Genomic DNA, 22,574 nt, shown 5'->3' on the forward strand with positions numbered 1-22,574 from the left:
AATCAAATCAATCAAACATGAAGATATTTGGGGACTTGTGCATCAGTCCACTCTTACTGAGCTGACAAAGTTAGTGCTTAATAGGCTAGTTCCCTAAACCAGGTTGATTTATTTCCATGAAACACTCAGTTGCCATAGGCCTCAGGTATGTTTGGATTAAACTTGTTAAACCAGTGCTTCTTTGTAAGCATTGTATTACTGAGAATGGTATTTAAACTGTGCCGTAAGGGACAAATTCGTGTCCAGCATCCTGCCAGATTGAGGATTTTCCATTATACTGAGGTCATCCTGCTAACCTTCACTGGTTTCAAGGGAAAATAAGCTCATTTTAAACCACAGCAGTAATTAAATCTGCATGCCTACTTGACTGATTTAATGTTTAATTAAAGCAGAAGTATTGTGGTGGGGTAGTTGAAATAAATGACTGTTTGTAGGACTGACAGAATCTGATTTTTCTTCTTTTTTTTTCTTGGTATTTTTTGGGTTTTAAAAATGCTTCTTAGTGTGGTATGTAGGTATACACTGAGAAATCCTTAGGAGATCTGAACTAGGATTTTTGAAGCATGTTTTCTGAGGTTTTGATAAGAGCATAGAAGACTTCCATCAGATAAAGATGCAGAGTACAAAAAAATCATGAATTTCACACCAAATCATTCATTGTATTTTTGTGTATACACCTGTGTAACACTTGCTAGTCATTAGCAGAATGAAGTTTCTTTGGTTAAGAAAATTTGAGACTGATTTACAAAGAGCTCTGCAATTTTATGTGGTTAGAAGTATTTAACTATAGCTAGTCTATGAAAATACACAACGGAATTTATGTTTTGCCTCACTTTTAAATTGGACATAGCAAACACATAGGGATTTTTCCTCATTGAATTGCAAATTATCTGTGAAACAGAAATCATTGCTTTCTGACACTGTACCAGTCTAGTTTGTTCAGAACCTCCTAGTTAATAATACACATGTGGCTCACAGGTTCACAGCTACTCACAGGCAGCTCTTAGTGTACAGAGACAGAACAAATACTGTATTCATTTGCTTTACTGGTAAGGATCACTTGTCAGAGGTCTTTCTGACACTTGCTGAAAGAGCTTTCTTGGCATTCTTGGGCTCTTGACTTTCAGTGCTTTTTCTTATTAATTACTTTTTAAATTACTCCCCAGCCACCCTGATTTTTGTTGCCACAAGATATTGAACTACTGTACAGAATTGAAAGATTCTACAGAATCTGAAAACAAAAGATTGTAAGAGAAAATTCACCCATTGAGTCAGTGGCTTATAGAGATTGTGGAGGCGTAAGGAGCAAGTGCTCTCTTAGCAAACTTCTCTTGTGCTTTTGAAAATTGTCTATCTGATGAGAAATTTGCAAGATTTCTTGACAGATGAAAAAAATAGATTTGATTAAACACAGCAAGATTGAAGCTTTGAATTTAAGATTGAAAAGGTGTTTGAAATACAGACTTCGTTTCATTTAAAACAATAATGAATTATTTTAGTGGGCAAAACCCCCTAATATTGCCACTAAGATCCCAAGGACATAGGCTTAAATGAAAATAATCTTAATAGTGGATTGAGTTACATGGGGCTATATGGTGTGTGCCCCCAAAATCTCCTTTGGTTTGCTGAGGTGTGTCACTGGTTCTCTTTGTGTTGTGGAAATTGCTGGGATCCCCATCCAGGGGTTCTGCATCTTCTCTCTGTTGTCACAACATGGGGTTTGGTCGGTTCCTTAGTCGGTTGCAAGATTTTGCATTGTACAGTGTCCTTCACTGAAGGCACTCCCAAATCAATAAGTCATAATTGATTACAGAGATTACCCTAGAAAATGAGGAGACTGTGTGCTGCTGGGCTGAGTGAAAATTTTTCATGCAATTATTTTTCTAGACCAAGTCAAACTTTGGCTCTTGCCCTCTTCCCCTACTTCTTAAGGGAGGAAACGTTCATTACTTTTTCAGAATCGACTGTAGAACTGGATATCCAAAATCATTAGTTACCCTTGAAATATTAGGCACAATGCTTAAATCATAGTCAGATAAAATTCCAGGTCTGAGCTTGATCTAAGCTAACTGTGGCTGATAGTGGTCTGTGTCTCAGGTGGTGGCATGCTAACACACTGCATGACAGGCCAAGTGGCACTGGGCAGCCTGAATGTTCTGTGAAGAGTGTAGCACTACTGAGCATATGGTTCATATGTATTAGTGCAACACTCTTATTTTAAATGATAAAATTTACAGTATTCCTCTATGCTATATTACTAAAAGCCATTAAAATCACATTTTGGTTATGGCACCATCTGAGGTAAAAGCACCATGCTTTCAAGAATGACTGGTTTGAAAAATTTTAATTTTCAATTAAGCTTGAAAGGACAAAGTGCAAAATTAACTAACTTGCAATTAATTTCAGTGGTAATTATGTAAAAAATTCCAGGCATATAGAAGATGAGAAGCATGGCATAATTAGTTGTGGAGGTTTTTACTGCTGTAATTACGGTGATGAATATGCATGAGGCTGTTTGGGGAAGGGAAGCACAGCAAGCAATTGTATTTAATTAAACTTCTAGCTGGCTTAGTTATGGAGACTGCTCTTTGTTTTAATCCCTTCAAAACTGCAGTGACACTCCCAAGGCAGGGTAGTTACACCCCAGAGTGTGAAAATTGCATTTTAGGATTTCTTTTTCCTGGGTGGAGGTCTCCCAGGTCATCTGCCACTTTACGAATCACAGGTAACCATTATGTTCCAATTTTACAACTCTTGAAACTTTTGTGAAAAGCCTGATGAAAGCAAATTGCAGCATCTATTGTTTGTGTATTTAAAATGTTCAAAGAGAAGGATGTTGAGTTGCACGGGTAAGCATGATGCAGAGGAGCCAGCAAGCACAAGGCACGAGTGACTGCTATACAGAGTGATGTTAGGATCAGTCAGGCCTTTAGCATCCAGAGGTCTTTGTTTATGGGGTCCTTATCTACTGGAACAAAACTAGCTGAAAAATTAAAGAAAAGTTGTTTGTAAAGGCAGCAAGGAGTCATACAGACCGAGTGTGTGTCTGGGGTTTGTTTTGCATTTTTATTCAGTATTTTCTAGATATTTGGTATGTTTCACTTAGTCTAGAATCCAGTGTGATTTGGACCTTTTTTTTTCTTTTAATTTTCTTTCCTAATTTGTGTTTAGACAAGTTTTTAAGCTCAGACATAAGCATATTAAATCAGCCTTCATCTTCAATGTGTGAGCACTGTATGTAGACAGCTTGTTAAAATACCACAGAGTGTTGGGGAGGACAGTACTGGGTTGCTCAAGGATAATTAAGTGCACCTTAAGAATGAAGCAATAAAGCTGCCTCCTCTTTGATAGTAAAGAAAAAGTAAATAATTCATTAAAGTGTGTGTGTGGAGAGCAGGGTATGGCTGATGGAAGCTGAGAACTCCCAATTTCTGATCCTGGCTGACAATCTTTAGCTATGCAACTGGAAGCGAATAGTTTTATTAATTTAAGTCTTGCTTTTTAGGTAAGGAATAGGTTTACCTATCTTGTTGGATTACTGTAACATTTATGTGATTTGTTTCTAAATACTTAAAGGAATAGTACTGTAAAAAATACTGGAGTTGGCTGTTTGCATCTGTACTATGAAGGAGTAGTAGTAAATGGTTTTGTTTCTTCTTCTTTCAAATTAGATAAACTCTTAACCTTTCTTGCTTTAAGAATGGTTTTTAAAATTGCAGCAGATGCTCGTGTGTGTGTGTAAATGGAAACATGTCTCAGCTATTACAAATTATGCTCCCTAGAAGCTTTTACCCAGCCCACAGTCCCCCAGCTTTTGTTTAAATTTAGTCATGAAGCATCATTTTACCTATTTTCTCTTCCTGAGAAGTGTTTCACTAAATTTGTCTTGTATCTTTTCCCTTTTCCCCTTGTTCGCCTTTAGTTCTGATCTGCCCAATAATCTAAGAATTAGTCACTGAGCTTATTTTTTATAACCCGTGGCTATTATAAATACTTCAATCATGTCTCCTCTTCAGAGTATTTTCTCAAGACTAAATAAATCATGCTTTTTTCTCTCTTGATATTTAAGCCCTGTTTCCCCCATTCATCATCTTTGTTTCTCGTGCTGTACTCTCATCAACCTAATTCTGTCTTCAAGTAAGCTGGCCAAAACAGACTGCCAGTGTTCGGACATGGTTTCATTGGGGTTTTGCAGAATCATGCCATAATACAGTTCATATCCTTCCCTTGTGATAAGCCAGTTTTCTATTAACCTTCTTTACCACTGCTATGCATTAGCCAAAGTTTCTGTCAATAAAGGCTTGTTCTCATGTGACACATTAGCTAATTCAGTGCCTTTTAAGCGATGCTAAGCCGTACTAATCATTATTATTTGCCTCCAGTCTTTTCACGCAGAATGAGAACTATAAGTATGCCACCAAAAATCTCTTCATTTGCCCTTGCACACAGTAATTATCTTGACATAGTGATTAATAATTATTATTCTTGCCTCTTAATACTAATTTTAAAATACATTTTTCTTTCTTGCATTGTACACATGCTTTTCATTTCAAGAATTGCACAATTCAGTATGACTAGTTTAGTCAGTTAGCCAGGGTCAAAGGGAAAATAAATGTTTCCACAATTTCTCTGGAAACAAAAAACAAGACTAAATCTTCAGCAAGAATAAAATCTGGCACTCTCACATTCATTAGGCTGCATTTGACAGTGCTGAATAAACAACCTTTCATCAAGTGCAGCAATTTCCTTCGTTCTATAATGAAAGATATTTTTTGCTTAATTTATTTATATGAAAACTTGCTGAAGTGAGACCAAAATTTTTATAATGCATTTTTCAAAAAGAAAAGTTCTGGATAAAGTCCCAGGTACTATAATACCTTGATTTACTGTCTGAAATGTTATGCTAAGTCCATCCACAGGGGAAAGGTATCCAAGTGTCCTCTGCACACTAAAGGAGGAGATGAGCTCCTCCTTCCTTTATGGATGCATGGCTAGCTTCTAAGGCTTATAGAATTTATTGGTTTGTCAATGAAGTATGAACTCCTACTGAACTTGTCAGAAGAATGGGATCATGTAACAAGTGATAGAAAATTCTTTACCAGAGGAGCTCCATCCTTATTGTTAGAAGGCGTTTTTCATCTTTTTTCTGTTTATCTGAAGACAGGTTTGGTGAAACAAACACAGGTTTGTCAGCTCACCAGGAGAAATAACCCAAATTTAGGTTTTATGGGGTGTTTTGGGCTATTCAATTGGCAGGGTGAAAGCGTTGCTATTTCTTTTTTGACTACAGGCCAGTGTATACATTCAGGACTGTCAGAGGTGTCAGGGTACTTGCAAAGCGTACCTAGACCATTGTTGGCTTGAGAGGATCTGTTCCAGTGCTGCATTCTCCTTGCCACTTACCAAGTTGCACCTCACACCAGAGCTACACATGTGGGTAGTAAGTTATTGTGGTGCTTTGCCTTTGGGGGTAAGTGGTTCAGATTCAACCTGGATTGTAGATAGTTAAAATTTACAGGATTTTTTATACTCTGCAGAAAAACTTCAGGAAGGTCTCCTGAGTATGTACAGGAATGATAGTCCCTATGATAAAACCATCAGAGTGGTCAGGGTATCTGGAAATCTAAAGGCATGGAGGCGTGTGGTGCTGCTACTGTTTATTCACTGACAAAGGCAGCAGCTCTGATCAATTAGACATATGAAATAAAGCTGTGATCTCTCATGTTAGTCATGTGGTACACTTCCCTGCAGTGTTTGAAAGCCCTGCACTTATATCGTTAGAGCAGGCATGGTTTTGATTCTCATTCATTTCAAACTTCTGTATTTAAAAATGTTAAAAGCTTCCCTGCAATGTTGTCTTCAGCCTAAACAATCCTGATTCTTACAACCCTTCTTGGTAGTTAGTGTCTCTGTGGGCATCTGGTAATTCATGTTGTTCTCCACCAAGCTCTGATTCACCTTTGCTTTTTTTTTTAAGTGTGATGTCCTGAGCTGGATAAATGCTCGAGCAGACACTTTGCTAGACCTGGATTCTGTTTCGATTGTATTTTTCACTGCCAGTCAGCATGCTGTTCTCTGCTGACTACATGTGATCCTGCCCATTTCTGCTATTTTTTGAATAATTTTTAATTTTGATCTCATCTAGCAGAGTTGGTATTGCCTAACAGCAAGCTGAATAAGCATTCTCAGTCATTCAGGTAATTAATGAATAGTTTCAGGTTCAGAGGAGAGCCTTTTGGACCCTCCTGAAAAGCTTTCAATTTTCTAATGAGCCCCTGGCAGCCACAGCCTTTGAGTTTCCCTCCCACTCCCTATTTTCAGTGTCATCTTTTCTGATCAAGTGAGATTTTTATCAGAGGATGAAAAGCACATGTTTATCTTCTTCCTGGTGTTAATGCCTTCCAGATGCTTGTTAGTGTCCCATTTGTGTACACTGGCTTTCAAATGCAGCTTTTTTCTTTTTCTTCTCTTCGCCTCATTTGCTTCTGCATTCTTTCTTCTCCCCTCTCTCTTTCTCTGGCATTTGACAGTCTGGGTCTTGTGATCAGGAAGGCCAAAAAGGGCTATGAAATAGCTACTTTCACAGCCAATTGCTGTCTTCTCTGCTGTTGTATGCTACTCTTTTCTTTTTTTTTTTTTCTGTATGTATATATCATATTTAAGGAAATATTTAGACTTTGATTTGCAATCAGGTACAATGTCTGTGAAGACCTTCCTGAAGGTGGAACCTGAATGCAGTGAAGCTACTAAGGCCACTGTTTGGCAACAGTTTCTTGAGTTTACAGAGCTTGTGGCTGAAAGGAAACATTAGTTTGTATGTCAAACAATTGTAATGCAAAGTCAGGATAACTTTAAGAAGCAAAGCATCTCATAATGTAACTTCACACAGGTGCACTGTTTTGTGGAACCAAGAACTGAGCTCCATCTTGGTTTGGACTGAGTCTCTACCCACATCCACTCAGTTGTTGTAGTCTTGATTTCCTCTCCAGTCTCCTTTGGCTTCCTAGAGCCAGAAGGTAGCCTGCAGGCTCGTGCTGGAGTAGATTTGCTGCTGGTTTCTTCTGTGGCATCCTAGAAGCAGTCATTGAAGGGGGGCATTGAGTAGGTATGAATGAATGGGTGATGTGAAATGGGACCCGAGGGAAGGGATTAGGTGACCTGGAAGGTATTGTTGTCTGTCTCTTCAAATTTGTTTATTTTTTCACTCGAGATCACAACCTGCTCATGTTTTCTAAATTGTTAGGATTGTTAATATCTTGAACAAGTGAAGCTGTGTGCACTGTGTATCTGGCAACATCTCCTCTTAACAATTCTAGAAAAAAAATAGGATTGACAATAGTAATATGTAAAACAGGACATGGACGTTGTACTAACACTTTCTCAAAAATCAGAGCCATTAAAATACAGTTCTTGAACGATTAGGCTAAATTTATAAACTGCTTATAAACTTAGTCTAATATAGATTTAAATCACATTTAAGCACTGTTTCTTGCCGTGTATACCTGACTGCAGGCTCCATAAATCCTGCACTGCATTTCTTCAAGCCTTATTATCCTTCTTACGCCCCAGCTGTTCATAGCACTAATCAGCACCCAGGAAAAAGTTAATGTGCACATTCTAGCTGAGCACTGTGTGTCTCTTCTTGCCAGCCTCCAGAATAAACACTACAAAAATGCAATTCAGCTGTCCTGCACAGCATCCCATGTTCAGCTTTTTCCAGACATTCTATTGAAATAACATGCATTTTTTTCAGGCATGCAGATCACTCAAACTGGTAACAGTTTTGCAGTGGGTGTAATTTAGTTTGAGAGTTGATAGATGATGAAAACACTAGCATTTCATCCACACATTTTCATTTTAATTAGTTTACTTTTTGTTTTTATTTGTTGGGTTTTTCTGCCTTCTAGATATTCACATGATTGCAAGGAGTGTTAGTGGAATATGTCATGGAAACGTGGATTCTAAGCACTTAAGGTCAAGACTGGAATAGGAAAGGCAAAGCCACCCATGGCCTTTGCCAGACTTGTTTTTCATCATGCTTTTGACTTGGAACTGTACTGAAGACCTTTCAGAGTTAATCAAGGTAGGGCATGCCTTTGTCCTGGCAGGGAGCTGATCCAATGTCCAGGCTCTTTCCTGGCTCAGAGCTCTGATTAACCTTCGCAGAAGACAGCAGAGTGCACTTGCACATAAGTTTGCCAGTGTTGCCGAGGGGATTTGGTAGAAAATAGCATGCTTTAGTTAAAGAAGTGAAGCTGATATTACAGAATCAAAGAATCATTAGGGTTGGAAGGGACCTCTTGAATGTCTCCAGAGAGGGAGATGCCATGATTTCCTTGGACAGCCTGTTCCAGTGCTGTGCCACCCTCAGCATAAAGGATTTCTTCCTCACGATGAGGTGGAACTTCTTGTGTTTGAGTGTATGTCCATTATTCCTTAAATATTGGAGACTGAGTAACTTGGGTCTTGCTGGTTGAATTTCACAGTTCTGTTAGCTTTTCCATTGAAACCTTCTATTGTTTTAACTTTCAAGACTATCTTATGCTACTCATTAATGATACGCAGGGGAGTACACAGCAACCAAAGACCCCAAACCTGGATTTTTATGCAGTTGAGGAATACTGTTTGTGCCTGGAGCCAGGTGAGACTGGAATATCTATTGGGAGATTGGGGGAAAGAGCAGGCTGTGCTTCAGGATCAATGGCTCTTATCTCCAACTTAGGCACTTTGCTTTAACTGGAGCTGGAGCCTGGGAGGTGTGTAGTTGTCACGTGTATTGGTAAGAGCACCAGAGCATGTTTATGCCATAAAGATAATACTGTTTTTTTCTTTGAAGCACATTCTTGATTTCTTTCATAAGCTTGGTCTACCAAAGAGCCTTCTGGTGGGTACAGCTTGAGATTTTTCTTCTGCAAGCAGGTTTAATTTAATGCTTGGGAGGGGCCAATAGTAGCACAAGCCCCTAAAGCTTTCAGTGCCCCAGACTCTTCCCGAGTGGCATCTTTTGTCATAAAATGTTACAAGAACTCTATAGTAACTAATTTCATGGCAGCCTCCTTGATGGTGGCACTCCATTTCCAAAGGAGAAAGAGGAGACAAACAGAAGTAACCGAACCACTGCATTTAGAGAACATTTTTAGAACAAAGTTCTTCCTTTTTATGTTCTACCCCTGCTTTTGGTATTGGTTTTTGTACTGGCTATGATTTAATCAAAGTACACCACTATCCTATCACGTGTCCAGGAAGTGCTGCCTAGATCAATGCTGGAGTAATCCTGAATTACATTGGAGTAACACTTTAATTTCCTCCTTGGGCTCCATCCAGCTGCCAAGTCTGGACCTTTTGTTTCTGTGTTTTATGGCAGATTTTGGCTTTGCAGGTTTTTACATTGCTGCCAAGTTAATTTTAGAACTTTAGTTGCCATGACTACTGCTAAGTATTTCTTAGTTCTCTACATATTTGCTCAGTTTGCTGCTTTTCTTTTCTTTGTGTGTGTGTCTGAAGTGCATGGAGTAATTATCCTGCCCTGCAGAAGATAAAAAAGGATGGCATGTGAGAGGTGAGGCTCTTGATCTTCAGGCTGACTCAGCTGCTCTTTTAGAGCAGCTGCAAAGACTTGAAAGCCCAGCTCTTGTAGTGCGTGGTCAGGAGGAGGATTTAAGTCTGGGGAGGAAGGCACTGGTAATGCGCTCATTCTGGTGCACTGAATGAGGCATGCTGGCACTGCTACTAATTCTGCTGACTGCTACTGTCCTGAGGTTTATCTGTGTCTTGCTGGCTACTTGTATAACTATATATAGCTCCAAGTCTTGAACTTAGCTGTACATTCTTGGGAACATAAGCATTGTTTTTCTCAGAGCCTCTAAAGTGCATTATACAGAGAAATCCTATTTCATTGCTCAGAGCTCAAGTTGTTACACTAATACCAATAGGGATTTAAAAAAAATTATATGTATGTACAGCTAATAAGTTCTTCATATCAAGAGGTCCTACTCTGTTTATGTAGGCAAGATCATGACTATCTTTTCAGTCATCTGAAAGAATAGGTAAAGACAGAGCACCCAGTGGTATTTAGACTTCTGCTTGATATTGAAACACTTAGACTTTTGAGGAAAATGCAGTTCTTGTCAGCTTGGGAGGATGTCCTGAGAATGTAGGAACATCACTGTCTGGTTTTCAGGTGGCGACAGCCTGGCAAGGAGCCGGCAGAGATGGAGAAAATGACCTGATGGGCAACTTCAAGAGCTGGGAATAGATATGCCCTTTGCTCCAGCTTGTTAGATCGAGGGCTGTTGTGGTTGCTGTGGTTCTGGTCTCTGAGCATTAGGGACAGTGATTAGCAGGGAGTTAAACACAGGATAACCTGGTGCCATTTGAAGCCAGGACATCTGTGCAGATACCTGTTGTCTGTGTCTGTGAAGTCATCACTGTTCTAGACATGCCTGGAAGGAACTTCATCATGGTGGTTTCCCAGAAATCTTACCCATTTATCAAGTACCTGTTCAGCAAAGATGTAATCATATTGTATTCCTCTGGCCAATTCCCATAGATAAGGTCTGTTTAGTATGTGTAACACCTCCATTAGTGCATCTCTCTCCTGTGCCTGAAACAGAGAGAGCCATAGCAGGGCAAAAACATGCTTTGAATACAGTTGAAAACCAATCCTTTTTTCTGGTGTCTATGGGAACTGTGAAGCTGTTCAGGAGGGGAACAATGGTAACCTAGTATGAGACTGCATGAGGTCAAGGTGCTGTGTAGTCTGGGAGAGATCTTGTTTGTAGCACTGAGAAGGGCAATAGGGAAAAAAATAACTCAGTTAGAGAAACATCACTAGAATAAAGAGTATTCTGAGAGTTCGGTGCACAAAATCTATGTAAGATTTGTTTTAGAGGGATATAAAATCATCAAGGATGAGAAATTTAGTAAGAGTTTTGGGAGACTTAGCTGGATGCCCTAAGAACTCCAAACACAGAAAGTAAATAATGTGCAGAGGCTCTGCCTGTCTGCATTTGATTTTTGTTGCCTTTAACCTTCCAAGCTGCAGCTCTGCACTTGAACCAGTTGGAATTTCAATGTGTTGTTACAGTAGCATCTTTGTTGGAGATGGACCATGACTCGTGCTCATTAAGGCTACAGATGTCTGCTCAGATTATGTCTTTCAAAAGCTTTTTCTCCAATGAACTGTGAAAAGCCAGGCTTGAGCAGAGGATTGTGAAAGATAAAATAATAGCCTCTCATGCCTATGTCTGGCAGACTTAATGCAGTTACTCTCAGATCTTTTTTTAAACTTTGAGACGCAAATTTGTTCACAGTCAATAAAATAGACCTCTGAGCACAACCCGCTATGTTTCCTTTATCAGTGTTTTCCTAAATTATTCACAAGGCTTTTTACACTCCAAAAATCTCTAATCTGTGAATTCAGCATTTCCCAGATACTAGGGTTTAATAGGCATAAGTGACATTGATAAACTGTTTATATGTGGCTTGATAGAAAATGGATCTTCTTAAGGGGAAAAAAAAGCACAAAATAAGAAATGCTCCTTGAATTTAAATTAAACTTGCTTGCCCACTCACTCTTTTTCATGAATTTGCACTTAGTAGCAGAGCAGACAGAACTTTTTAAACCTACCTGGATAATACCTGCTTCTCCTGGGAGAAGATAACTGAATTACCGAGAAATTCAGTTCAATGGCTTCTATGATGTGTAAACATTTGCTGAAAATTATTAGAGCAGAGCTGAAGAGTAGTGGATTTTGTTTCCTTAAGTAGTTGTGCATGTCCAGCTGAGAGTTTTCAGGTGTTCTCCGTATCTCACCTTCTCCCTTTTACATCATGTGCAAAATGGATAGAGGTTCATCAGGCAGTCTCAGTTCAGTACCCCTCATTCCCTTCCACACCTCTGAATATTCACTGGGCTCTACAAAAAGACCTCCAGAATGTTATCAAGGAGTTCTAAGAAGTTACTCACTTCAAAGTGAGTAACAATATATGAAGACAAAGCAAAAACTTTATGTAAGAGTCTCCTGTATGCAAAACTGTCTCATAGTTCTGCTACTTTTGTTTTATCTGTGCCAAAGAGCAGTTTTGTTGCCAAAGCATTATTTTGGAAGACCATTAAGGGCAGTTCACGTCTTTAGGGCTGAAAGCCAAGCAGTGTTGATAGGCTCAGGTAATGTTACTTTCATCTTTTTTGGGTTTGGATTTACTGACCTTGCTAGAAAAGAGAGGTGAGGTACGGGTTGGTCTTTCATGGCATAAATTATACCACAGCAGAAGTGAAATGCCACTGGACTTCACCTGTGAGCATGGTTTGCTAAGAGACCTTTGGTTATATCTTCTTGGCCCAGAAAACCCACCTATAAGGCAAGAGTAAGGTTGTTACTGTGGGGAAAGAAGACTTAGTTTCAGTGATAGCTGAATCTTCCTAGTTAGAACTCCATCTCAGGTACAGTCTTTTCCTGGGCAGGTATAAAGGCTATGCATGTTTAGGGAGCTGGATTCTCTGCATGGGGAGGGTGTCTCCATGCAAATCCTCAACACTGCCTGGGGCACAAGAAAGAGCACTTGACAAATGAACAGATTCTTTCCTCTTCACAGCGTGTATCTGTACTTCTCTGTGCAGCTTCGTGTTAGAGACACATGGGCTAGAATTAGCTGAACTGATGGAGATGCTAATTCCAATGCCAAATGCAATATTGCTGTGTTGGCCGGTTCAAAGGTTGCACCAGACAGCACTGCTCAAAACAGCACCCTAATGGCTCTGCTGCTGGCTCAGAGACCTCTACACACATCTGCAGGCATGCCCTTAGATTGCTCTGGGTTTCAGAGGGACATTGAACTAAATGGGAATACAAGGAACAGATCTAAACACACCTGAAAAGCAACAGAGTTAACTGGTAAGTAGATGATGTTTCATTAGCCACAGTAATCCCAGATCTCCAAAACAGCATGTTAACTGCAAAGTTACTCCAAATCTCTGCAAAAGATGTCCATGGTTGTTGTATGAAAAGGATTGTAAAAGCAGGTAAGAGATGTTTTGTTTCACCCTGTTCTAAAGCTGGTCATCAGGTCCCGTCTGACTTTCGACAAAGTAGTTTTTCTTCAGCAGTCTGGTTAACCTGTTTGGATTTCTAGAGCTGGTTCTTGTAGGACCTGGAAGATGCTATCCTAAACAGGTGGATAACTTTGAAAGTTTGGAAAAAAGTTGATGGATAATTCACTTCTCATGTTTCTTCCCTTTTAGTAAGATGGAGATTATACAGAGAAGGGACTGTGCTGCTGCAGAATGAGCCTATGGTAACTAATTAGGTCTCATCAGGTCTGCAAAGGCATCCTGTTTGCAGCCTTATGCCAATGCACTGTAACCAGTGAGCCAAGCTGAATGAGAGTCTTGTGGTATTTTAGTGGGATGTCATAATAGATTGACCTTCCTTGCACTTGCTGCAGGAAGTAGTATTCATGCATGGGTCAGTCCTTGCAAATAAATTTCTTGATGTTTGCATAGAAATTATCTGCTTGTCATTATATTCCCTGTGTTGGCCCTTGTCTGTGGTATGTGACATGAATTCATTTCTTGGTTGTTGAATTTAGGGAGTGTATTAAAGGAGCCAGAGTAATATGTGATGAGCTGTAATTAGAATTACTAATGCATGTCAATTCCTTTCCTTCCTTCTGCTTTCATTTACATTCCTCCTGCAGACTTGGTTCACTTTGCTGAGTGAGCCAGAGACCCAATGTTGACTGGAAACAGTGATTTTTGCTTTCTCTAGCACAGTTGCATGGGGAAATAAAGTTAGTGAAGATCCTCCCTGAGGTGTTACACTAAGGTGTTACACTAAGCACCAGGAAAAGTCTGTGGCTTGTGGCTGGCCTGCAAAGCTCTGGTGTGTGGTTGTAGTAGCATCATCAGTAGAACAGATCTATCTGAGTGGTAGTTTTCATAGTTGGTAGCTGGACCAATAATGACAGAATGGTTTGGGTTGGAATGGACCATAAAGAGCATCTCGTTCCAACCCTGTGAGCAGGGACACCCTCCGCTAGACCAGGTTGCTCAAAGCTCCATCCGGCCTGGCCTTGAACACTTCCAGGGATGGGGCATCCACAGCTTCTCTGGGCAACCTGTTCCAGTTCCTCACTATTCTCATAGTGAAGAAATCATGTTTCTTTGTTCTGGTACAGTCTTTTTTTCCCATCTCATCTCTTCTTATGAAAGCATCTATGCTTTAAAATGGAGATGTTTAAAGGATTCGCCATTTTATGTTGTATTATCTTACTAACAAATGCAGAAGCTATTTTTAGTGATGCTGGAAATTGTTGTTTGGTGTTTAAGTATGGAAGTGAGTTACCAAAATCAAATATTCAGAGATACCTAAAGCATCTTGATGAGAACAATGGGTGCTTGAGTAAAGCTCTCCATTATGCTGGGCACAGTCAGTGTATATTTCATTATCTGTTGTTAGAGAAATATATTAGTGGCTCTGTTGCAATTCTAAATGACTAAAAAGCAGTTTTGCTTGATAGGGAAAAGAAAGGAAAATCATATGCTAAGACTTACTGTGCCAGCCTTCTGCGGTAGGAAATTAAGAATTTGAATGGATCATGCTGTTGTAATTGTGTGGATTTGGGGTTCTGTTTGTTTGGTTTGGTTTTTACTCAGCCTCATATTTTTCTTGAGGTAGATGAATGTCAGAATAGCCTGTTTGAGGCTGTAAGGAATTACAGGCTGCACAGAGAGAGAAATTCCTGCCCAAAAAAATATTGCTCAATGGCTGCACGATCTTGTGAACATGGGGCTTAAATGGCGTCAGGGGAATGTAAAGTAAGAAAAAGAAAAGTGAGTATTGCACATTCTACATGTCTGATTCTAGTGAGCTTTGCCAGGTGCAGCTGAGGTACTGCCGTTATGGCTTGGATCTGGGTGTCTCACCTGGAAACAAAAGTTCTGACTATTAAGTAGGGGTGGGAGAGATACTCCCATGATAATGCTCATGCTTCCTACTATGATGTGTGTTTTCCTCTTTCTCAGCTTGTCTCTCCCTATTAGTTTATGTGCTGGCACTTGCTGCGGGCGAGGATGGACTGAGGGATACTCTGCCAATCTCCAATTTGCATGCATGTGCTTTTAATAAGCTCGTTTTCCACAATCTGAAAGAAAAAGGAAAACTTTCTTCTGTCACACAGCGTGTTAGCAGAAAACACAGCATAGGCCAAAAGCAGTTGTATACTGAAACCAATCTCAGGCTTCCTTTTTCCTTTTGTCTTGCAGAGGCAGGGAGTGGCCAAGATTACGTGACGTCCGAAAATCAGCTGCTCTACTACCCGAGTATCACCTATGCCATCATTGGCAGCTCTGTCATTTTCGTGCTCGTGGTGGCCTTTCTTGCCTTAGTGCTGCACCACCAGCGCAAGCGCAACAATCTGATGGCGCTGCCGGTGCAGCGCCTGCAGCACCCCGTGCTGCTGTCCCGCCTGGTGGTCCTCGACCACCCGCACCACTGCAGCGTCACCTACAGCGTCAACAACGGCATCCAGTACGTGGCCAGCCAGCCCTACCACAGGCCAGGGGATCTGGACTCCCCACCCTCCTATTCAGAGGCCGTGCTCGACCAAAGGTACGTACGGGAGCTGATTCTGGGCCCTCCAAAGCGTCACTCTGCTGACTGCAGCTCTGGTAATCTGTGCTGCTGCCCCCCACTTATTGCTGCTTCTGACAGAAGTTCAGTGTTGCACTTCTGTTGCCTGCATATTTCAAGTAAATCTGAGCTCCTTCTGTGTATGAAAAGTTCATGGTCCTCAGGTCCTGTTACTGGTATTAAAGGGATTTGAGGCTAACTCCAGTCATGTCCTCTTAGCACATGTTGTTGGTTGTAAGATACTGAGAATGGCAGGAGAATGTATCATTTTTCTAGTAGTGATATCCTGTGCCAGTCTGGAATCAAAATGTGAAAACTGGGTTTGGAGTTTCACCAAAAAAACCCAGCTAAGGTGAAGGTCATAGCACTGAAAAAATATTGCCCTGTTCATTTATAATAAGTATATAAAGGTGAGAGAGTTCTTCAATTCTTGTATAAAGAAATTGTGTCATTCTTCTGCTCTGCACTGCTTTCCTTTCACCAAGAAAAGAACAGAACTCTGGAACGGAAAGAACTCGTCTTAGTTTAAATAGCTGAAAGTGCTTTGAAGTCTGGTGTGGGTGTGGCTTGTTTATGATGCTTTTGTAGTTATGGAGTTATGACACTGTTTTTATTTGTAGATAATTAACCTTCATTTTAACCTCTGTCTGTAAAGCCTTTCCAAACAAAACTTGTAAACAGACATCCCCTCTACATGAAAAGGACATAGTACAAACTTTAACAATTCCGATTATTCACTATCACCCTGTTGGTATTTTTAGTACAAACTGTAGGATTTAAGAATAATAGTAAATTCCTATTCTCTGCTGCTTTTGGCTGCAGGTCCCTTGTCTTAATGTTGACTTTCATAATAATGATATCTTTTCATTGTTAAGGACAACTAAATGAGCAGGTGTCCAGACTGTAATCAATTCTCACCTGAGCTGATAAAACCATCAGCAGTTTTGGAGCTAATTGCCCCCAGGGCCTGTTATCAGTCTGCTCAACCCTTCAGCTACTTTATGTGCTTGCTGTCAGAACCACAGAACAGTTTTCCTGAATGCAGTACTCATCTTGCCTGTACCTACTTAGCAGTTGCCCTGCATGTGATCTCATGACAACCAAAGTGATTTGTCAGTGTGGAGAATTCAGTTTGTTATTTATTTGTGGACTGTAAGCCATTAATCTCTGTCACTTAGTGGAGGTTTCCTTGGAGCTTTCTTCTGTTCACGTCATCATCTATAGGTGTAAATCCACCACTTAATGTTATTTCTGTTAAACTTGTTTTCTCTGGTGTAAATGTTAAACAGAAAAGTTCTTTACCTCTTGCACAGCTGGCTTTGAGCCAGCTTTGTTGAAGTCCATAGCCAACTAACTCAGCGTGTGGATTGTTGAACAGGTTGTAATTACTGTGTTGCACCTTGGCCAGAAACCTTGCTTCCCAGTGGTGGTGTGGATATTTTGAAATGACCCGAATGATGTAGGAAGGTCTGAGATCTCTTGATATGTGTCATAATTGAAAAGCTGAGAAATGCTGTTTGCTTTTTTCATAATTGGAATACCATGTACTATCTTCTGTCCCAATGTTTCCAGTAACTTCTTACTCTGTTGTGTGTCTTACAGCAGACCACCTTGGTTTGACCTTCCTCCACCACCTTATTGTTCCGAATCGGAATCACTTAACCAGGCGGACCTTCCTCCTTACCGCTCTCGGTCGGGAAGCTTGGCCAGCACAGACACCCCCATGGCAGAAAGTCCTGTGGGCACATCCGACAGTTGGACGAGAGATGTCCATGGCAGCATGGATGGGCACAGAACTCTTCTGGAGAGGACAGTAGTTCAGAGTGATTCTCTGCTCAGCCACATTGCTGAAAGAGAAGTGTAACTGCTCCAGTAGTTGGGATGGCAGGAAGGCATTTACTGTGTCTGTGTGGGTTAATCTGCTGTGGCTAATAGGTTTCAGGGGGACATGTGCCTGAATGATGACTTGGTTTGAATTCACACTGAGTTAATACTTGAATTCAGCATTTTGGGCTCATCAAAGGCAGAGCAGGGGGGCTAAACCTAGAGTCACATCAGCTCTCCACAGTATTTCTGTGAGCAAGTTCTGGTTCAGCAAGTAAGAGAAACATCAGTGCTTTGTCAAAAGAACTGATGTGCTGTATTTATTGAACTGCTTACTGTATATGAATGTATATATGTGTGTGTATAATATTTACAGAAGTGGTGCACGAGAACTCTGCCAGAAGGACTCTTGTTTTCAGACTGCCTTCCATTCTGTCCACGTGGGAGCTGTTTCTTCTTACTCTCTGGTGTCAACTGGTGGTCACTGAAGCACATGAGAGGCAGTCATTCTGCTTGGAGGTGTGGTGCCCAATGCCAGCCGCCTGGCAGTGCCCAAATTGCAGAAAATCTCCTACTTGACCCATCTCTGCATAGCCTGGAACATTCTCACTGTGAAGGAGTTTTAAGCTTGTGAGGATGCAACAACTGTAACTAAGCAAGGGGTTTTTTTCCAGATGCCAGTATTTAGGCCATATTTGCATAGGTTGTCTCAGCAACACCACAAAGGTTGGTTTATCTGTCAAATGTCAAGGCTGAGTACAGAGGCACTGAAGCTTCTCAAAACAACAGAGCAAGACTTCTTTTCCTGTGCGGCAAAACATTACTCCATGTGTTCCCTCTTAAAAAAACCCCACAACTAAACAACAAAACAAAACCCAAATTGTTCCAGCTAAATCTTCAACACCAAAACTGGTGTGAGGCAAACACCCGGCACAGAAAGCTTTAATGTCAGTGAGTAGTTTGTTGTATTTGTAAAATAGCTGAAAGCAGGCAGGTCATGCAGTGAAAGGCGTTGGGCTTGTCATCCCACCTCCATCATGTATGTGTACATGCATGAATACATGTGTGTAATGCTGTGTGTGGGTATGTGCATAGTGTATCACGTGGGTGTAGTTCTTCTGCACCACAAGAACTCTAAACTGTCAAAGTTTTGTTTTTGATAAACTCATTGGTTTTTACAGAGTTTACATTATTCATATTCATTTGGTTAAAATCCTAACTTCTGCAGATAACCAGAATTTATTTCTGTCTGTTCTGTCCTGAGTCTTGTCATGGTCTCCTGTCAGATGTGTTTCAGTGCACCTTGTTGAATCACCCATGTGAAAGCACCTTGGAGGTAAAGGTATTCAGAGTAGCAAGAGGGAAGAAGCTAGGAATTTAAATGCCACTGCAGTGCTGTGCTTGTGCTCAATATAGAGAAAACAACGTCTTTCTCTTGTCTGAGGGGAAAATTGCCTTGAAAAATTATTAATATTTGTCTATCCCACATTTCCCACTCCTTCTGTGTAAAAGAACAGTGTCATTAAATAGACCTTGCTGTTTAAAAGAAGTGAAGGAAGCTTGACTGCCCACACCTTCTGCTTTCTTTCTCCCCATCTTTCTAAGGTAGACTCTTTTGCCCAGAGGTAATATGCTGAGAACCCAAGAATTTGGAGTGTAGGTAAGGGAACAACTCAAGTTCAGTCTCAGTTCTCATAAATACACCTGAATTTTTAGGGAGGCAGGGGGTGTTGTTGGTTTGGTTATTTTTCCATTTCCAGCTCTGGAGTCTGTTGCCACGATATGCAAGAGGCAGGGAGAGATTTACAAGCACAGGTCATTCCAGGACTGAGGACATGGTGGGGTGTCCTGGAGAATTCTGATACTGATGGGCTGGGCTGATTTTGGAAGCAGATGAAGGGCTTTCATTACAGGCTTAGGCAGCCTGTGGTGAAATGCATTGCTGAAGATGCTCTTAGGTCCTTGCAAAGTAATGTGCAAGAGTGGATCTGATTTCGTGCTTGCTGAGAACTCAAGCAATGTAGTTATGCTGTCCTGCACAAAGCAGGATTTAGCTGTATTACTGACTGACTGAGGTCATCAGCAGACTGATGTCTGCACAGAGCAGACAGTTATTCTTTATTTTACAGGTAGATCAGACTCAGGTACATGAATGAGTTAATAGTACAGGTGGGTGCAAGGACATCTCCTGTGGTCACTGGACCCTGCTGTCCCTCTGGCCTTTCATTAAAGTTCTTCTTGGGCTCCGTAAGAGAGCTGTGTTACGCTGTATGAGAATTAACCTTAATAGTTTTCTGTTGCAGTTTTAGAAACTTTATACTGCTCTTGAAAACATACCCTTGAGGAGTTTGCAGTAGCTTCATTGTAATTGGGTATGTTTTAAAGTGGCCAAAAGCTGTATAGTGAAACAAAATCATTGTGTCCAGTATCCCTCAAACAAGCCTTGCACAGGCAATTGCATTTCCCCATGTGTATTCTAAGACACCAAGAGTGTGTGCAACCCAAATACTGTGTGCCTATGGCATCTGAAAAACATTGCCTTGCGTTGCTAACAAGTAGGAAAAGAGTGAATATAGCCTGTTTCTTCTGTCTTCTGTGTCAGTCACTGTCATATATGTACATATATATATATAAAAAAAAGATACTCTTCCAGGATGTATATATTCATGTAATTTTTGCATTAAGATAATCCATTTGGACTTTACAAAAAAAAAAAAAAAAAAGGAATAAACATTCTAAATGGTGTGATGTTTTCCCTTCCAGCTAAGGGTGTATTTATCTTTGTAAAGGAATCTTCTAGTTTATGAGAACACAACTTAAAAGGAGATTGTGCCTTTCTGTTTGAATGTTGATTGGAGAGGCTGTTACCTGCATTTCTGGGTGTTGTTAGATATCATTGTCTAGAGATCCAAAAAGAGCAACAAGTCTTGTCTTCCTCTTCGTTGTTACTCATGGGGACCACTGAACTTTGAGGACTACAGCTGTTCAGTATCTTGTTCAAAAAAGGCGTGCTAAAACCTGGGGTGACTCGTCTTACTCCAGTTTTCTGGTTTGTAGAACAGGTTTGCTAGGCTGGCTTCTTTGGAAATTGCTGTAGTATCACACAGAAATTGTTTATGATGTGTCACTTCTAGAGTGTTAATACAGCTCTACGCTGCATTATTCAGTGGAATCTTTGGGAAATGTGCTGATGAAATTAAATATTTCATTGGAAATCCTGCAGCTTGTAAGGCTGCAGTTAAATGTTCATCCAATACCACATGATAGGGTTTCTTTTCAGTAGCAGGTAAAATTGGAATTGATCATCCTATTGTTTACAATTGCTCTTAACCTTTTAGTTTGATGTTAGTCATCCAAGAGCTTTCCTTTCTATTTAATGTTTAAACAAATTGATGTTATTACAAAGATCCATTCTTACAAAAGTAAAATCAGTTAAAATTTTCTTCCAGAGCCAAATTCTGTTTCCGCATCTGTAGTGGTTGGTGACCACTGTGTTGAGTAATTCTCAGTGCAGTTATTAATATATTTGAACAAAAGAGTTTGAAGAAATGACTACTTGAGGTAAATGAAGGCATGTTGAAAAGAAGGTCATTTAAAAATAAACAAATAAATAAAATTTAGGAGTTTTAAGTGTCTGTACCCTCTGCTGAAATCAGAGTGCTGTGTATTTAAAGTTAAGCCATTAGTGATTCTGCTTGATAGTAATCTGAAGTTCCCTGTAAAGCAAATTATCATTTACCTCTCTGGTATTGGAAATGGAAAACTGGCAGTAATGCTTTTAAAAGAGAGCCTGTGAATAATTTTCTTGGCTCTTGTCTGCAGTGACACACACAACAACACCGACTGCATCACAATTTTTAAATAACTCTGCATTCCTTCTTCCTCTACTTCTAAGCCAAATCAGTTTTATTTACACCACTTCACTTTGATACAGCTAATAGGGCCCTTGTGATAGATTTAGACACTGAGTGGAGGAAAGAGATGACTCTCACTTTAATTAATGCTGCAGCTTGTTAATCTTGTGCTCTTTACTTTTAGACATCTTAGCAAAGACAAATGGTTTTAGTAGATAAGAAAAACTATTAACGATGAAAAGGATGGAGGGACACTGATTTGTGATTTTTAATGAATATTTAAAATTGTATAAATGAAAAAAAATTTAATGCTGTATTTTTAATGTGGTGATCAAATGACAAGTACTGTTTTTAACTGTTGCTTATTGGAAGCTACTTTGCATATAATGCCTGGAATTAAAATGGTAAGACAAGGGCTTTTCTTGCAGTTCTTACTAGATCTGCAATATTTTTTTATTAACACAAGGTTATATTGCACCCATGGACTAAAATACGGACTGCAGAAAGAATTTCAATACTGTGCTGGATTCTGCCTGAATGTATCCCAGTGCAGGACTGTGGCCTTCATTTGTCTTTTTTTTTTTTTTTCCTGATTTGAGGGGTTTTGTTAACTTGAAATGGAGAAGTTACTTAAATGCTTTAAAGGAGGTTGTATGTTGAAAGCCAACCTTGTCTTAAACTTCGGTAAACTGGAAATCTTCAAAAATGTATTCTGTATTCCTGAATAAAGTTGGTGTTTTAATACTGTTCACAAGTGAGCGTGTCCCCTGTCTCATGAAGTCTCAGTTGTTTTAAAGCCTCCTACATGAGGCTTCTTTTTGCATTCCGTGATTAGTTTTGTTAACTCTTTGTGGGTTTTAAAGGTATTTTTAAAACAAAGTGATATTGGAAACTCACATGTACCCGTATGTATAAAAATATACTGATCCATGTGTGTTCGTATTTATACAAATGAAAATGATTTAATTTCATAACTTCTCATTTTGCTTGTGTTTGTGGCATCAAAGATGAGGCATCTGAGCCAGTTTTGTTGTCTGCTTTGTCGCAAAGCTCTAGAGGCCGCAGCAGAGGTTGGTGCTCTGTGCTGACTGCTGTATATGGATTTACCAACAGAGGTAAGGGGCTGTCAGCATCAGCCTCTCCCTCCCCCCTTCTGCCTGCCACTTCCCCCCAACTCGTGTTGCCAGCACAATGTCCCTGTTTATCTCCAGGTCCGTGATCCACGTGCTGGACGCGTGAGCCAGATTCAAGTGGAGATGCTCCG

At 40.2% G+C, this 22,574-nt stretch overlaps 1 protein-coding gene across 1 annotated transcript in view; it reads left to right on the forward strand.

The window, feature by feature from the left end:
* The window catches only part of LDLRAD3 (low density lipoprotein receptor class A domain containing 3), an 83,357-nt gene extending 61,293 nt beyond the window's left edge, over window positions 1–22,064 (forward strand). The window contains exons 4-5 of the mRNA XM_017741603.1: window positions 15,266–15,611; window positions 17,235–22,064. Coding sequence (XP_017597092.1) covers window positions 15,266–15,611; window positions 17,235–17,496 — 608 coding nt within the window. The 3' untranslated portion in view covers window positions 17,497–22,064. The remainder of the gene's footprint in view (window positions 1–15,265; window positions 15,612–17,234) is intronic.
* Window positions 22,065–22,574: the final 510 nt, after the last annotated feature.

Source organism: Corvus brachyrhynchos, unplaced genomic scaffold (assembly GCF_000691975.1).
Source record: "Corvus brachyrhynchos isolate BGI_N302 unplaced genomic scaffold, ASM69197v1 scaffold115, whole genome shotgun sequence".
NCBI classification, from domain to species: Eukaryota; Metazoa; Chordata; class Aves; order Passeriformes; family Corvidae; genus Corvus; species Corvus brachyrhynchos.